At 38.6% G+C, this 16,983-nt stretch overlaps 1 protein-coding gene across 1 annotated transcript; it reads right to left on the bottom strand.

Moving 5' to 3' along the window:
- Positions 1-7,085: 7,085 nt before the first annotated feature.
- On the bottom strand, positions 7,086-16,383 carry PRL (prolactin). Its single transcript, XM_012638648.1, has 5 exons — positions 16,312-16,383; positions 13,763-13,950; positions 12,193-12,300; positions 9,662-9,841; positions 7,086-7,433 (listed from the first exon to the last, which is right to left on the bottom strand). Exons 1-5 carry the CDS (start codon positions 16,337-16,339, stop codon positions 7,242-7,244), a joined length of 696 nt encoding a protein of 231 aa, XP_012494102.1. The 5' UTR covers positions 16,340-16,383; the 3' UTR covers positions 7,086-7,241.
- Between the last annotated feature and the right edge of the window lie 600 nt (positions 16,384-16,983).

Genomic DNA, 16,983 nt, shown 5'->3' with positions numbered 1-16,983 from the left:
GAAGGGAGTTTCAGGCTTGTGGAGGCTTTCCTGGCTAGACTATTGTATTGACAAGATCTTCTTCTCCGTGATGGACAAAGTATTTGCCAGGCTGGATCACTTGTGGTGGTGAAATATCATTACAGGCACATTCTGAGGGGGTGTCATAGGCCCACAGGAGCAAGGAGCCTCCAAGATGAGGCTACTTCTGTGGTGTCTCTTGCAGGTGCTGTGTGGCAGCCCTGGTGTCTCTCTGCTGGGATGAGAGTGTTCCTCCCCATCCATCCCCCTTGATGAATCTTCATGGCTTACTTTGTGTTTTCTGAGGGGCTTTGGTTCAGTCAGGGGAGGTATGGCCCTACCTGGGATGCCTTCTGGTGCTAGGCTGGGGGGAATGCTGGGCCTGGGTCCCCATGGTCTGTTGGGTGTTGCGGGGCTGCTCCTCCAGTCCTTGGGTCTCAGCCTAGCTCAGCTTCTTCTTACCAACCATCAGAGTTCTCTTTTCGTTGCCTCTTGCTATTTGCAGGATGAGAAGTGGGTACAAACTGGCTTACACCACCTTGTCTGGATTGGAAGTCTAAGTTCTGTTTTAAACCAAGGGAAGACATGTTAATGAAGGAAGATGTGGAGGAAAATGAAAAAGACTCCACAACAGGCAGAAGGAGATGGAAGTCTTGGAGGCCTCCTTCTTTGGAAGCCGTGGGAAGCTGAGAAAGTATTCTAGACAGCATGTATATCTATCTGTGAGTACACTTTCTGTTTCTTCTAAATTTGAGCCTTGTGTATTTCTTCATTAATTGTCTATATAAATGAATATGTGTAATGATAACCATACTAAATTTGTTTATTTTTTATAGGCCATTTCTTTGCTTTCAGTGTGCCTTGAGAATTAAACTCTTAAAGAAAAGGACTATATTATAAAATTTGAATTATTATTTAGCAGTACATGATGATGAAATAATATAAGGGCTAATGGTGATTATTTAATTGAGCTTACAAAATTTTATATATGCATATGAAGAGAGATATTCACATATAATTTTATTTCTAGCCCCTTGTGGCATTATGAGAGCCTTGATTTAAATTGTATGTAAAATAAGGTATTTTATTATGATAGCTAAACAGGTATGGTACGAGTATGTGTGTGGATATAGAATTCTTTAGTTCAGAGACCTTAAAAGTAAATGCCTTCATTCTTTTGGGAAAAAAATATTAGAACTTCAAATTCTATTTATTTTTATCTCAGTGTCCCTTCATTTATTTTATTTTGTGTGCATACTTTAAGTGCCATAATATATTATACTAACAATACATGTACACAATTTTAAAACTATATAATTTTGGGCACTGATGGGGGGGCTATAAAATCAATATAGTTTAGAGATTAGTGCTTTAGCCAACAGAAGATTTTCAAAATTTATTGCAAAAAAGGTACTTAATTTGGGGGAGTTTATCCCCAAATAATTTATCAGATCCTTCAATTCAACTAAGGAGAGGAAGACTGCTCAGAATGTGCACATTGGGATGAGTTTGAAGAACACACATCAATCTTTTAGAACCTCAGAGAAAGAAAGGAAACATTTTTGAAGTAGAGCAGAGGAGAAAGGCATCTGGCTGCACGGGACACAACCGGGATCTGGTATGCAAGAGAGCACATGTCTGTGTGATTTCATGGAGGAAAACTGGCTGTTGCTGACCTTAGTAGGTTCTAATTTATATTTGAAAATTGCTTGCCTTTCTCCATCTGTACTCCCTAGGCCCTTTATCCTGCTTTCTTTTTTCTAGAGCCAGGATCACCTGCTAACATACTGTACAATGTACTTATATTCTTGTTTATTGTGGGTTATCTGTCTTCTCCCAGCTAAAATATAATTCTGTGAGTTCAGGTGTCTGTCTGCATTGCTCATTGATGTAAACCAAGCACCTATAACAGTGCCTGATTAAAATGATGATTAACTAAATAATTGTTAAATGATCAGTTGCAGTGCCCTGGGCTGGTCTTCCGGTTTGGGAATGTAGTAGTTTTTATTAGCTGTTATAGCTAAACTGTTCTGCAGTTAATGTTATGAGGTTAAGACCTTCTTCTGTTCTCTTTGCCAGTATAGCTACATTTAGAGACAATTTTTAGACCCAATATGCTAACTAGAACCTTTTAAAAAAAACCCCCCAGTATTCATTGATTTGCTTTTTAAAAAATCCAAAATCTATTACTTTTTTTTGACTTTTTTTGACTGCATTTAGTGCATTGCAGTTGAGATAAGTTATACTGAGTCCTAGAATCAAAGACTCATTTTTTAAACAGTGAGTCGAATAAGATTTCTTAGGGCCAATTCATACAGAGCAAGCCTTCATTGAAGACACATTCTGATTAGGCTCACCTGGCTCCCATCATGCTGGTAGGGCACGCAAGCTTGGGTCTGTTTTAAAAATGTGTTATCTTTTTCACTTTCCACCTTTTCATGAATTCCTTTCTAGATGTCTTTCATTGCTTCATTTGTCTTTCCTGTCTCTACCATCCAATTAGGTGATCGTCATTGCTGATGACGTCTAAGTAGCAGAGCTATACCTGGCTGCTACTGGGCATTTTGGAAAGATATGGGGAAGGAGTCATTTCACTATGAGGGTTTTATGTTCAAAGGATTAGAAAGCTTTTCAGTTGCAAGAGTCCCTAAATGTGAATATTACTTTAGAAGTGGACTTTAAAATTATTTATTTAATTAATGGTTTATTGACCATCTGTTGAGATAGAGAACAAGACAAGGAAGGGACGATGAATAAGCATGGATTCAGAAGAAAGAAATGAGAAACTCTTAGAGACTAAGTGGACAGATGTTGAAAGGGAGCATTACTTTTGTTTTGTGTAGGGCTGGCTCTATCAAGAAATGGATTATTTTCATACTATTTTTATTTATCCACCCTGCTTTACAACACATGTCTTATTTAAGTGTTGAAGGAGACAAGTGACTTACAATTTGTTACTACTGGGTAGTATAAATTCCTTTGTTCTGATGTTTTATATAATCCTGAAGAGACTCTCGAATGTACTACTTCTGTGATTTGCTTAAGTCACTTAAGATTTTTGGCGATTTTTATGGTACAAAGTTGATGCAAAACAAAGTTCATATGGATTTGGACAAAAACTTTATACCGTCCTCTCTTCTCTTTGACTTTCCCATGATTTATGTACTCATTTGGTCTCAAGTTCTTAGAGTTCCATTTGACTCTTCTGTCTCTCTCATCCCCTCCACATCAAGGCCTGTTGATGTTCCTACGTGTCCCATATCCTTTGCCTCTTTCTTCCTGGTAGGCCCTCTTTGATGTTCTTTTAGGGTGTCATAATGGAATTTCAACTTGTTTCTGGATCTCTCTTTTATTCTTCCACTAGTCCCACACTCCTACAATGCCCCAAACTAAATTAATATTTCTATTTTCCAATTCAGGACATATTACTCTCTTGCACTAAAATTTACTGGTTTCTTATTGTCTAGTAGAATAAATACAGACTTTCTGGATTGGCACAAAAGATCCTCCACAATGCATAAAAACTCTTAGCAGGCTTTTCCCAGTAATTACCCTACAATAATGTGTATAGCACATACTAATGAAAGTTATTAAATGTCTGTTAAAAAATGAGCATTTCTTATGTTTTGGCCAAACTTTATTATTTACTGATATTTTATAATGTTAGATGTGTTAACATCTCAGTTTCTTTTGTTCGGGATGGAATAGATACCTACATTATAAAATGATTCTAAATTAATTGGCAGATACACCGTCTTCCTATTTTTGTCTATCAGTTATTCCATCGAGCCTTTAGAACTCCATCACAAAGTCATCACAATTGTGCCAGTCCAGACAAACTCCCTTGTTCTCATATCCAGATGTCTCCTAGCTATTCTTTGATTCACTGAGCACTTTGTTTAGCATCACGTGTTATGCTGACTTTTCCCTACCATGTAGCAGAGTAATTTACATATTTATATAATCCTTTTTTCTCCACAACTTGAGAGCAAACTCCTGGAAGAGAGAGTTTTCATACTTCTCTTTTGGTCTTTGTAGTATTCTTTACCTGTGGTTTACTAATCTATGAGATCGATAAATTTCAGCTGCTGTTGTTTTTGCTATAGCAGCGGGGGACGGACACGCTCGAAGCTTTGACTTGGGTGGGGGAAAGTGGGGGCAAGGGCAACATACATAACCCAAACATCTGTACTCCCATAATATGCTGCAAATGTAATCTTACATGGAAATCCACAGAAGAACAAAAAAATAGACTAGCTCTGGTTGGAAGGGGACTGATTGTTATATTCTTCCCAAATATTCTTTTTCCCACAACAATTGCTGATTGTACAGAACACCTATGGCTGTGCTCAACCTTGTCTGAAAACTACAGTATTCAGCTTACATGTCACAGTCAAGCAGGGAGAGGCCTTTAGCTAGCACCATCATAGTGGTTGACCAGAAGTCTTCAATTTGTGCTTGGAATAAACCCTTAACAAAAGAGGAGTATGTGAAGTTGCACATGGGCTAGTGGTTAACTTATATTTCATGTAATTGCATTGCCCATTTATTGACAAATTTTATCCCTAATAGATACCATGATCTCTGTTGGAAATATCTAGAAATTGAGGAGAAGGAATTTAAGTGGCTAACGATAGGATTAGATTAGATATTTTCAGCAATGAATGACTTAGAAATAAAGTATATACAGCTTTTCCCCATACTCTCTTGCATTTTAAAAGAAGGCAGCTGAAATATGAACAAGCTGACATTTTGCATGCATTCAGGAGGAAAGAGAGGGGTTGATTGGTTTGGGGGCCGAATGTTCTGTTGTGTTCTGAAAGGTTTGGGTCATCAGAGCTAGAGGCAGGGGCAGAATTCAGCTAAAAATAACCCTGGCTAAGAGGAGAGATATTGGTTTTGTTGGACAATGTTCTTATAAGAATGGGAAACATTTCTTTGAAAAGAGGTAGAAAGTTGCCTTGAATTCTGATCTGAAGAAGTGCCAAGTCCTGCTCATCTCTAGAGCTATAGCCACTCAATTTTGATAAGGGCAAAGAATACTAGTAACAAAAATAAAAATTTCAGGAAGGGAAGAGAGAAGAGAAAAGGGAAATGAACAGGGAACATGAGATAATATTTGCTTTTATGGTATAGAAATTCAGGTATATTTAGGTCTTCACTAAGTGCAGTATTCTAACAGCACCTCATCCTTCAAGACTCAAGTCTTTTACTCATTTTCCCTCTTCCTGTCTTTCCTTCTCTCTCTCCCTCTTTATTCTATCCTGCAACCCCGCCTTTTTTTTTTTTGAGACAGATTCTCACTCTGTTGCCCAGGCTAGAATGCCGTGGCGTCAGCCTAGCTCACAGCAACCTCAGACTCCTGGGCTCAAGTGATCCTCCTGCCTCAGCCTCCCGAGTAGTTTGGGACTACAGGTATGCACCATCATGCCTGGCTAATTTTTTCTATTTTAGTTGCCCAGCTGATTTCTATTTTTAGTAGAGACAGGGTCTCGCTCTTGCTCAGGCTGGTCTCGAACTCCCGAGCTCAAACAATCCACCTGCTTCGGCCTCCCAGAGTGCTAGGATTACAGGCATGAGCCACCGCGCCCAGTCAACCCCACCTTTTTATTTCATGTCTATCAGTGTGTTGAATGGGATGGTTCAAATGCAGTGGTTCCTATTGCCTATTGTCTAGAAATCCCTGCTAAAGCCTGAATGCTGCCATGAGAACAACCTGAGAATACCACCGCCTTCTAAGGCCAGATGGCAGGGAAATCCTGGGCTGTTTAGAGGCCAAGCTGAGCTACCCTCATGCAGTCATCTTTCTCTGGACACACTAAACAGGAGATGAGGTATTTGAGGAGGGGAGTATAATTCAGTGGTCTGGCAGAGAATGATTATGAGACTGACTCTCTAAGGTAAGTATTGATAGAGGTAATTACTCACTGGGTTTAAAATAAGGAAAGAATGACATCTCATTCCTCGAGTGAATGTCTGCTAATGAATCCAACTTTCTGGTCTACTTCGTGTCTGTGTGAACAGGAGGAGAAGAGAATTGGTAGAGAACCCAGGAAGGGGTCAGCAGTGATCCAGTATTATTGCCACTCCATTGCTTGGGGAGGCTATGATGCATGAGTTTCCTGTGGGTCAGCTGGCAGATAGCTGACCTTGAGCCAAGTTTCTTTAATAGGCTGCCTGCAGGGTGAAGGGAACAGCAGCAGAGGCTGTGGAGAATACTATAGATGGCAGAGCTGGAGGGTGGATAGAAGAATCAAGCCAGACGTGTCCCCAAGAGTGGGTGTCCTGGAAAATTACAAGTGAACCCCACAACAAAAACACTCCCTACTCAGGAGGAATTCAAGTCTAGTCCCTGTCCACAAGGAGAAGGCTACAATAGCACCATGTAAGTCAGCAATGTCAGAACTTGTCCATCTCTCCTAATCCTCTATCTCATGCTAGCACAGCCAGAGGAATGGAGACCCAGAGGTGGTGGGAGAACCATAGCAGGAACTGACTGCGTCTGCTTTCTCCATGAGGTCCCTTGAGCCAACACAGGGGAAGGCATCAAACAATTTAAATATGAGATGGAGTTGAAACTTGACTAGACCCGAGTTGTCAGACCCAGGGTGACTAGAACCCATGAAATGTGTCCAAGATGATGCTAAGGAGACGAGAATTCAGTAGAGCATGATCGAAGACAGCTATTAGAGAAAGATAAAGCCATTTCCTTTTGTATCCTCACAATTTTTAGACCGTTCAGTAAACCTCAGGCTATGGAGGCATTGCAGTTGCATAGTACTTATATGGTCTGTCATAACACGGTGAAAGTTAGCTGCCAGAACGTGGCTGGCTTTCATAAAGAATCCTGAGAATTCAATCTTCTTTACAGCATGGCTAGCATGGTTAATATTCTAACTCTTTGATTCTAATAACTTGACCCACAATAATCTACTGTGATTCTAAAGTAAGCTGTTAATTATCTTATTTGCAAACTAACTTCTGTTATTTGTGACAAATTTTGATAGGGATTTCCCAATGGGAGTGATAGATTTTCTTTTGATTTTCTGTTAAATGAAGATTAAAAAAACTTTGACAAATTGGCATTTTAGATTTTAATGTCTCTAAGGAGTCAGTTTTTATTTTTTAAGAGGAGACCCATTACACCCAAGCATGCATTAAAAAGCAATAAAACTAAAAGAAGCTTGCCATGGGATGGATCATTAAGAACCATCTCAGAAATAGATGGAATGGATGTGGGCTTAGCAGTTGCTGTCATAGATGATCCGGCACTTCAGGAGCTTGAGATAACTGTCAATCTTATGTGAATCCCTGCGTAGGCAATGGAGCAGGTTATAAAAAGCAAAAAGGCGAGAGTCTTCATCAGCCATCTGCAGGGATGGAAGCCCCGACCAGACGGAGTAGACCTCATTTTCTCTGATTCCAGGATGAACCTAATTAGCAAAAAGACAGTGACTTATTATTCATATTGTTAATATTTTTATATGCTTGTTCTTTCTAATTATTGAATCAAGATTTGGGAAAGAAATAAGGATGTAAAATCTTAGTCAAAGACAAAATGATTTTCACTTATTTGGGCCAGTGCATCAGCAATCGATTAATTTAAAAAATAGAAGCAGAACACATGTATAAGTTTTCTGTATGTATGTATCACAGGTGAAGTATGTTTTTGCAGGAGTAGATAGATGGAGAACCAGAAAGTTGCCATTAATATTCGAATATACATAGATGTGGATTTGAACAAGGGACCGTGGAGAAGCTAGCTTCAGTTCTCTCACTTGAGGAACTATTTCATTTCCTGAATCTTGTCCCTGATGTGCCATTTGTACTTCATTTCTTCTGACACTTCACCATTTATCTTCTTCCCACTTTGAGCTGAATCTATTCCCCATATAGTGTATGTACCAGCAACCTCAGAAATGATGAGGATTGTGTTTGACACTTTGGGGTATAGATAATCCAGTGATGACTGTGACTAAGAGGATCTGTTCAAGTAGTCAGGACACTTTCATTCCACCAAGGACAGGTGCCCCCCCAATTTCTATGAGGAACAGCTGCTTTCTTTTGAGGTCCCTGGGGTAGGAGGTGCTGAGAAAAGCACCTATGAGAAGGGGGTGCTGGCAGCAGCCCCTCAGTGGTGAGGGCTGTGTGGCAGGGGTGAGGGCACATCTATCATAACAAAAAGAGGCAGAACGGCATGAGAGAAAGAGCATCATGTACTTTCCCACTCTATTGGCCCCGGAGATCTTGGAGACCAAGCAACCATCTTGGCAGCTTTCAGGGATGTCAGCTAGTTTGGAGAGCTATTAGGTATAAATCTGGGATATTTGTAGACCTGTTCTGCTGGCTGAACTTTTCCAACAGAGTAAGAATATTTTTTAAATCTGAGATTCCCCATTGGAATTTAGAGAGAGAGAGAGAGAGAGAGTGTATGCATGCACATATTTATTTGTTGCCTTGCTTTATGTTTTTCTTTTTGGTGCTTGAGCCCTAAGACAAAATTTACTGTGCAAGGGACAATGATATGAACAATAGCAAACAAACGATAGGAAAAAAAGAACAGAAAATGAAGTATTATAGAACAAATTAATTACCTCAGAATGTAGGTTCTTAGTAATGAAGAGAATAACCTGAAAATCAAGGTTTTTATTTCATATGTTCCAAAGTTAAAATGTGCTTTGTGTTTGTGTTGGGTACATTCTTCTACAACGAAAATGATAAAAAATGACACATGATAACATGTACTTAGTACACAAAAAGAGAAATGTAAAATTGATTCTGTTATTATTCTGATAATCATGGATATTTTTCTTTAGATGATACATTATTTCTGAGAACTTTGGAAAGCTGTTTAGATGTTATCTCACTAATGTTGACATTATCCCATCTGAATGGAGACATGTATTACAAAATACTAATGCAATCTAAATATGACAGATTATATGGGGAGATTAAATGCATGATAGGAGTTTTGATTTTGGAGCCCCAAGCAAAAGAAAATTTAGGATAAGACGACATTCCATAAATTACAAAATAAGGAACATTCTGAAAAAGATACACCTCCTTCTTTTGTATCCCTCTGAAATCTAGTGCTTGTGGAACCCCCCCAAAAATCAATGCAATCTGTGTGCATTGATGCTATGGCCTCATCTTTGCAATCTCCTTGTCTCCCTGACAAGTCTGTGCAACAGATCGGGGTGTGAGGGGTGGGGTACCGACGGATCTGATATTGATTTTCTCCTTTCTCCCTTCCCACTCTCATCTTGTAGCAAGGGGAGAAAAGAGAAAGAATCTGTTCAGATTTTCAATAGCAGGTGTCCTGGGATACTTAGGAGAAAACATTTATTTTGCAGATTCTATTCTCTGATTTCCTTCTCTTGGATTTGTTTAACTACCTGTCCCAGGAAGGGGCAAGTCTTTGGTGGATTTCTGTACAGTGTATGGAAAGCTGCAGCTGTCAGATATCACAGGATTATAAGAATTCTAAGATTCATTTACATCAGAATCTATCACTGTGAATGACTAGGCTCTTTCTTTGTTTAACAGCGGTCTAGAATACAGAATGTCTAAATTTCCTTCTTTCAAAATGAGATATTTCCCATCCCAGAGGTCACCTGTTATGTGAATGAGAAAAACAAAGAAGCACCAGGAGGCTGCTCACCTGGCCAACTATCTTCTCCATGCCCTCTAGAAGTCGTTTGTTTTGTTCCTCAATCTCTATGGCTCTGGATAGGATAGCATCCGGGGCTTCTTGCATACCACGCACTTCCATGACTAGATGATACAGAGGATCGTTCCAGGAGCGCAACACTCTGAGTATCAGGTTCAGAAGGTCTTCGTGCTAAGAAACCACACAAAACAAGTGCATTAAAATAAGCCAAATACAATGGGGTTAGTTACATATGATTTTTGCTCAGAGAGGCTGGACTGAAATAGCTCTTTATTATTCATTCCTATGTGTATGTAAATTTTTTTGTAGGTGATAGAAATTGTAGAAATGCAAATTTTAAGCTATTGATCTACACTTTGCTAAAATAAAAAAAATCTGGCTTATAGCAATAACTAATTTTTCTAATGAGAATTCTAATTGATAACATGAAGAATTTTGTTTTCCCTTTGAAATTCTGTTCTCTGCCTACTCAGTGCAATCTTTTATATTTGATTAATTTGCTTGTCCCTGGGGAGAATCTAAAATTTTGCTGGAACTCAATGGGTGTCTCTAGTACCTGACTCAGGAAAGATAGATTCCACCAGTGTTGATGACAAGGAGCCCAAATAATTTTCACTCCAGAATTCATGCATATTAATGAATCCAATTGTTCATTAATATAGTCATTTGTCATTTGTAGTTTTATTTTTGGATATTAGAACAAAGAGACAATAAAGAAGACATGGTACTCATAAACATGCTTTCCCCAACCTGTGTAATCCCTTGCCCCACGCTGCTAGCAGAGCAGTCTATTCTACTGGCATATGAGGGTGAATAAAAGGGAATAATGTTATATTTAATAACAGCATCGGTGGAGTTCCCACTGGAGTTTTGGCCTCCTAGTATGCTTATTCCAGGATTGTACATGAGACTCCAAGAAGCTGATTATCTCTGATTTAAAATGCTTGCCGTGTCGATGTCTGTGAACTAGTCTAGTGGTGATGAGAATGAGGAATAGTGGAGAAACGAAGGGACATTGCAATGGAAACATGTAGTAGGATATGAAAGAAAGGAACTGTAAAGAGGTGCAGGCTGTAAAGTGAGTGTCAGCGTGGTTTTGCTGGGAGCATTACAGCACAATGATTAAGAGTGAAGGCTTTGACTTGGTATGGTTTCACCCATCCCTGCCTACCCACCCCCCAACCTGCTTGATTTCTGTTGAGTTTTACTTCCATCAGTGCACATGAGTGCTGTTTGGCTAGTTCCAATTTAAAAGTGAATACTTGTGGTATTTGCTTTTCCATTCTTGTGATACTTCACTTACGAAGCCCAGATTCACTGCTTGCTAGCCACGTGACTGGTGCAAATTCTATAACTTCTCTGAGCCTCAGTTTCCTTATCTCAGTGAGTATCATAACAGTACCTTGTGTTATAGGATTTGGGGGAGGATTAACTACAGTAATGCACAGAAAGTGTTTTGTGCCATTTTTGCTCTGGCCTCGTAGTACAGGTCAAGTATCACTAATCCGAAAATCCCAAATCCGAAATGCTCCAATGAGCGCTTCCTTTGAGTGTCAGGTCTGGGCTCAAAAAATTTCAAAATTTGGACCATTTTGGATGTCGGATTAGGAATACTCAATCCGAGCTCTCAATAAATGTTATTTCTTCTTCCCCCTCCTCCTTTTTCTCCTCCTCTCTTATTATTACCATAATTATCATATAGTATTAGTATTAATGAGCATAGCAGACAGTATGCTGGTGCCATTAATAAAATTGTAAACAAAGAATGCTTTGTATTTGTGGGGGGCATATATGTAGAAAATGTTTATTTTAAATTAGGTTAAGACTATGGTTATTGCAAAGAATCAGAAGGGAGAGATTATAACAATAAAAGATTGGAGCTGGGATACATGATTGAGGCTTGATATGCAGACTTTGTTGTCAGCAGAATAGAGCAACAGTTATAGCAGTGAAAAGCCAAATGTAATAGTTTACAGGACCTGTTTTAGGGGGCTGACTTTGGTTAAGAAGTAGCAGACAGCAGAGAAATCAGTGAAGAATGAAGAAGTAGGTGTCAGGCAAGTAGAAGCAGAACCAGAGGACAGCCTTGAAGGCCCAGAAGAGATGGCTCAAATAATGCAGGGGTCGGTAATGTAAAATGCTACTGATGCAGGAGTCACTAGAAACATGTAATAAATAAAACTGCATTTGTTTCACTTACACAGACATGAATGCATATTTGTCCATGGAAGTCCAATTCAGTTCAAACTTTCATGCAATGTAATACATACAATCCTAGGTACCAGGCGTTGGTTAAACTAATCCATCTACATGGACAATTTATGGATCTGCTATTTAGTTTGCTGCTACAATCTTTACTTAGCATTTAATCATAATGTAATTTCTCTTTGGTTAGTCTTCTTTCATTTTTCTCTGCATGTGAAATTACCATTAGTTATTACAACACCACTGATAACCAACAGCATGATAATAACAGTCTACTGCCTCAGTGCTTTGGTGAAAAACCTGGATAAAAGACTCACATGGATCTGTTGGGCTTGCTCCTTGTCTTCAGGAGTAGAGAGGGAAGAAGTATGGCAGCTGTTGATGGCCTTGGTAATAAACCCCCTGCCCTGGGCATACCGTTTATCCTGGAAATGATGAAGCAAATTCAATTAGTTGGGGTTGCTTGTGCATTGAATAAATGAATCCACTACCCAAATATTAATACATTTGGTAGATGTGTATTTTTAAAAAGAGAGCTGCAAAAAATGGAAATTAAGAATCAAGGAAGTAACTCTCTTGCCTACTTTTCTTTCCATTACCTCTATAAACTCATTTTTTATCTAACTCTTCTAAATCTCAACCTCTTCCCTCCTTTAAGATTTCCTGGTTTACTTTCACTCTTCACACAAGTTAATATTTGGAAAGCAAACACCAAAAATAGCCAAAATATGAAACATGAAATGTTTTGTTAAGTATCATCTTTCTCTAGTATTTGGGCCATAGTGCATATGCATTTACATTTATTCACTTAATCTCTTGTTTACTGTGGGTCAAAACTGATAGACTTCTCTTAATAGGTGTTACAATATAACTTTCATTTGAATAATCTCTGAGCCTACCCACCTGTACCTTACTTACCAAGTTCAACATAGATATGGAATACAATTTTTTTGATTGTGACAAAATACGTCAGCAACACAGGGCACAGGGACAAAATTTTAGGAAATATAAAACAATGAGCTGAGAAGGACAGAAAAAATGTTAGCTAACACATTGACAGAGACAAACTAATCTTTATCAAAAGTTAGAAAAGTTTAAAGGAATTACTAGGAAGATATGGAAGACAAAAGAGGGCCAGTCAAAAATAGAGGCTGAAAGAGAAACTAATGAGTAAAAAGAACTCTATGACTGTGCATCTATTACAAACACGGAGCCACATTCTCTGCGGAGGCCCTTCCATTTACTGAAGTGCTAATCTACTGCCTGCTCCTTGACTGACCTAGGAGAGTTAACATAGGACTTTCAAGATATCTTAATCAGAAAAAGAGTACCTGTTTCCAATTCTAAATCAGCCCCTTATTGCAATTAGAAACCTATAAACTGGAAATACTGGAAAAATGATTCATTGCATTTTGGGGTTCTGAAAAGCTGTTATGATTTTTTTCTCCAACATGGATTCAGCTTAGTTTCCCTCTGTTCCATCCACCCGCTTCACTGCAGTGCAACATGCATTTATTGGATAGCTGTGGTGTGCTAAGTGAAGAATGCCTACGAAGCCTGTCCCCTATATGCAAGAACAGGAAATCAACCTTCTTCCTTTTCCTTAGCCCCACCTAAAAGCACTTTATGTCTGTGTCTAATTTTTTTTTAATTTTTAAAAACTAAAGTGAATTAAGGAAAAATTTTAAGAATCATTACATTCTTTGAGATTTCATGAAACTGTCCTTTTCTTCTTGTTTTGCATTTTCTTCGCTGATGCCTTCTTTTGCCTATTAGGGTATATTATTTGAAATTTAGCTCGGGAGGTTTTCTCCTTCAAAGCGTAGTATAGCCCAGTGGTTTGTGTGAAGGCTCCTTCAGAGAAGAAGCGAGAAGTGTGGTACTTACAAATTCGTTGAACATTTCTGAGGAGAGGTTATGGATGTAGTGGGACAGGATGACTGCACGGTCAAACAGGTCTCGAAGGGACACCTGGCAGTTGACAGCACCCCCGGGACAGATGGGCAGGGAGGCCACGCTCTTGCACAGGAGCAGGTTTGACACCAGCAGCAGCAGCAGCAGCAGAAGTGACCCACCTTAAACAAGAACACAAGCCACTGTGAGATGATCTATTCTGCTGAGGTTATCAAAAATAATCGAGCAGGGGGAAGCCTTATCTCTCCCTACTGTCCTCAGCTGCATAATTTGGAACTGTAATAGTGGGGGTGGGTGAAGAATCAACACCCTCCATTGTGTAAATTTAGATATATAATTATATTTGCACAGATATATAGTTTGAGAAGTGGCTTACTGCCTGCATTTTTGTATGGCTTCCAGAAGTGCTTCTGTACTTTGCAAACATTTGGAGCTAAAATTAGTTCTGAGCCAGGGTGTTCAGATCATTCTCTTAAGATAGTTTAATGTCCTGGGAGTTTCTGCAGATTTTCAGCAGTCAGGCTCTTCAGGAGTTTGTAATTTTTTAAACTCAGTATCTGATATTTATGTTTTAGACATTGATGTGACAAGGACAGCACGGTTGATCTGTTTGGTTTATCTTCACGCTCGATGAGAATAAACACATGATCGCTTGATTGCTAATACTGAGTATGAAGAGAATTGTAACATACAAATGATGGTGTAGCTTGGATCTGCTAACTCATCATAATGATCCCATGCGTTTGCTCAACACTTTGCCAAAAGCTTAAATTTTTTTTCCTAAATTTGAGCTTCATAATAACCCTGTCAGATAAACTGGACTTTGTAATTATCATCAAATGATATTGATGAAACAGATGGCATAGGAAGGTTAAGTGATTTTCCCCAAGTCCTGTTATTCACAGGTAAGAAAGGCAGGTGCCAGTACTGTGGCCTTTGCACCTGCCCTTGTCACACAACACACGCCTGTGGGCTCTCGTGCTGCATCTGTGCAACAGGGACCACATCAGTAGCCGTGATGGCTCAGTGTTTGCAGAGGTCGTTGCCATCACTTGTAAAGAACAACACTTTGCCTTTGAGTGCATGATAACAGAGGCCATAGGAAGCTTGATTTTATCCACTTTTCCTGTTCTAACTAAAACACTCACTTTTAAAATCTTTCACGATGATCAGAGATGGATGTTGTCATCAATTTACTGTCTCAGCAGACGGATAAATACAGACCTGTAACATCACTAATTTTCACTTTCAAAAGGAAAGAAACAAGTTGTAGCTACCAAATTAAAATCAGTTTTCAATTTCAGTGACACTACGCCAGATGAATATCTGATATAAAGATGTGTTTATCAGAAAACTAAGTTCCACAGAACCTTTGATAAATGCAATCAGAAATGTACAAGATAAAGTGAGGCAATTGCTAAAGATTAATTTGTGAAAAAATACCTAAACCTAAACACCTAAAAATATCTGAAAACTTTGGTGTTGAGAATAACTAAGCCCTTTAGCATCAAAACAAAAAAATATTAATGTTGTGAGATGATTTCTATTATAGACTTTTAATTTACCAAAAACCCAGTGCTTCTAAATGTTTATTTTATGCATGTTATAGTCATATAATGTAGCCAAATGGAGAGTTGATCTACATGTGTAAATAAAATGTCCTTTGCAGATAGAGAGATAGGAAGAGCTGCTCTAGGAAATTCATAACTGGATAGATGTTCTTTAACTCTGAGTGCATTTATCTGCACATTTACCATCCAAGGAATTTTCACGGTCCAAGATGAGATAAAATAGACAAATGTTTTTGTTCTTCATTTCATAAAACAAATTTTATAGTTCTTACTGATTTATTTTTCTTGCAAATGTCAACCAAGAAAATAAAGGTGATTAGTTATTCCTTGCCAGCTTATTTTTCCTTTTGAAATGTCATTTGGCTCGAACAAAATTGACAAAACAGTAGAAGAGACAATTCTGTTATCATTATCTTATGGCTTCAGATTGAAAGTTTCATCAGGTTGATTCAAGTTGATCAATCCACATGAGAGGCCTGGGAATCAGGAAATGTTAGTTTCTCTTTTCTGGAGTTGTGACAAATTGGACCCATGGCCTCTTTTGGTCTTACTCTAGTCCAGAGTTTCTCAATCTCGGTATTACTGGCATTTTAAACTGGATAATTCTGTGTTCTGGGGACTGGCCTGTGCACTGTAGGCTGTTTAGCAGCATTGCTGACCTCTGCCCATTAGATGCCAGTAGCACATTTCCCTTGTCTCCCCAGCCTCAATTACGACAACCCGAAATGTCTCCAGACATTGCCATACGTTGCTGGGAGAACCAGGATTCCCGTTTGAGAACCACCGTTCTATTATTTTGTACCCTTATTCAATTACTTTCTAGAACAATGATTAAATAGTACTTCTTAACTCTGTGAACCAGAAACCTGTTGTTATTAGCCAAAATTTCACATTAATCCCCCCCATATGAATGTTGGTAAAGCCAGCAACTTGGTGAGTTGTGGCACATACCTTTCAGGAGTGATCCTTTGCTGTCCATGGCGAGGATCACTGTGGGTAACACACTTCCCCAGAGAAGATCTGGAAGTCCTACAGCTTTGTCTTTCCCAGATGCTGGCTTTATAAGCCGTTGACATCTTCATGAATATATTGAATCAGGCATTCTCTTCCCTTTTCCTGGTCATCTATTTCCGTCATTGAGATTACTCCCATAATTTCAAACATCAAATGGTATTTTATCTCTTATTCATATTCAGGAAGACATATTGGCCAGAAATGAACATTCTAGGAAGGATTTTGATTAATTAGACCAAAAGGAAATGAGAGAAATGATAAAGGTGAGACCTGGATACTAGTTTGGGTTAGAGGATCTGTAAAACTACAGAAGTCATCTACTTTAAAGTTTGTGTTAGAGGATCTATAAAATTACAGAAGTGATTTACTTTAATGTTTACCTTTATTTCTCTGCAGTTTCTTGAATATATAGCATTATATTTCACTTAGGTAATAGTCTCATGTACTATCAATTATCAAATTTATTAGTCAATATTGTTAGGTAAATATCTCCAAATTTACACACTAAATGCCAGGAGATATAGAATAAGGATTGAGAAAGTAAGATTTTCAGTTCTCTGTTACATTCTCGTTAAATTTCCCTCATGTTTTTCTTGCTTGTATACATTC

Source organism: Propithecus coquereli, unplaced genomic scaffold, assembly GCF_000956105.1.
Source record: "Propithecus coquereli isolate 6110/MARCELLA unplaced genomic scaffold, Pcoq_1.0 Scaffold131, whole genome shotgun sequence".
Classification (NCBI taxonomy): domain Eukaryota; kingdom Metazoa; phylum Chordata; class Mammalia; order Primates; family Indriidae; genus Propithecus; species Propithecus coquereli.
This window is presented reverse-complemented; position numbering and strand designations above follow the sequence as displayed.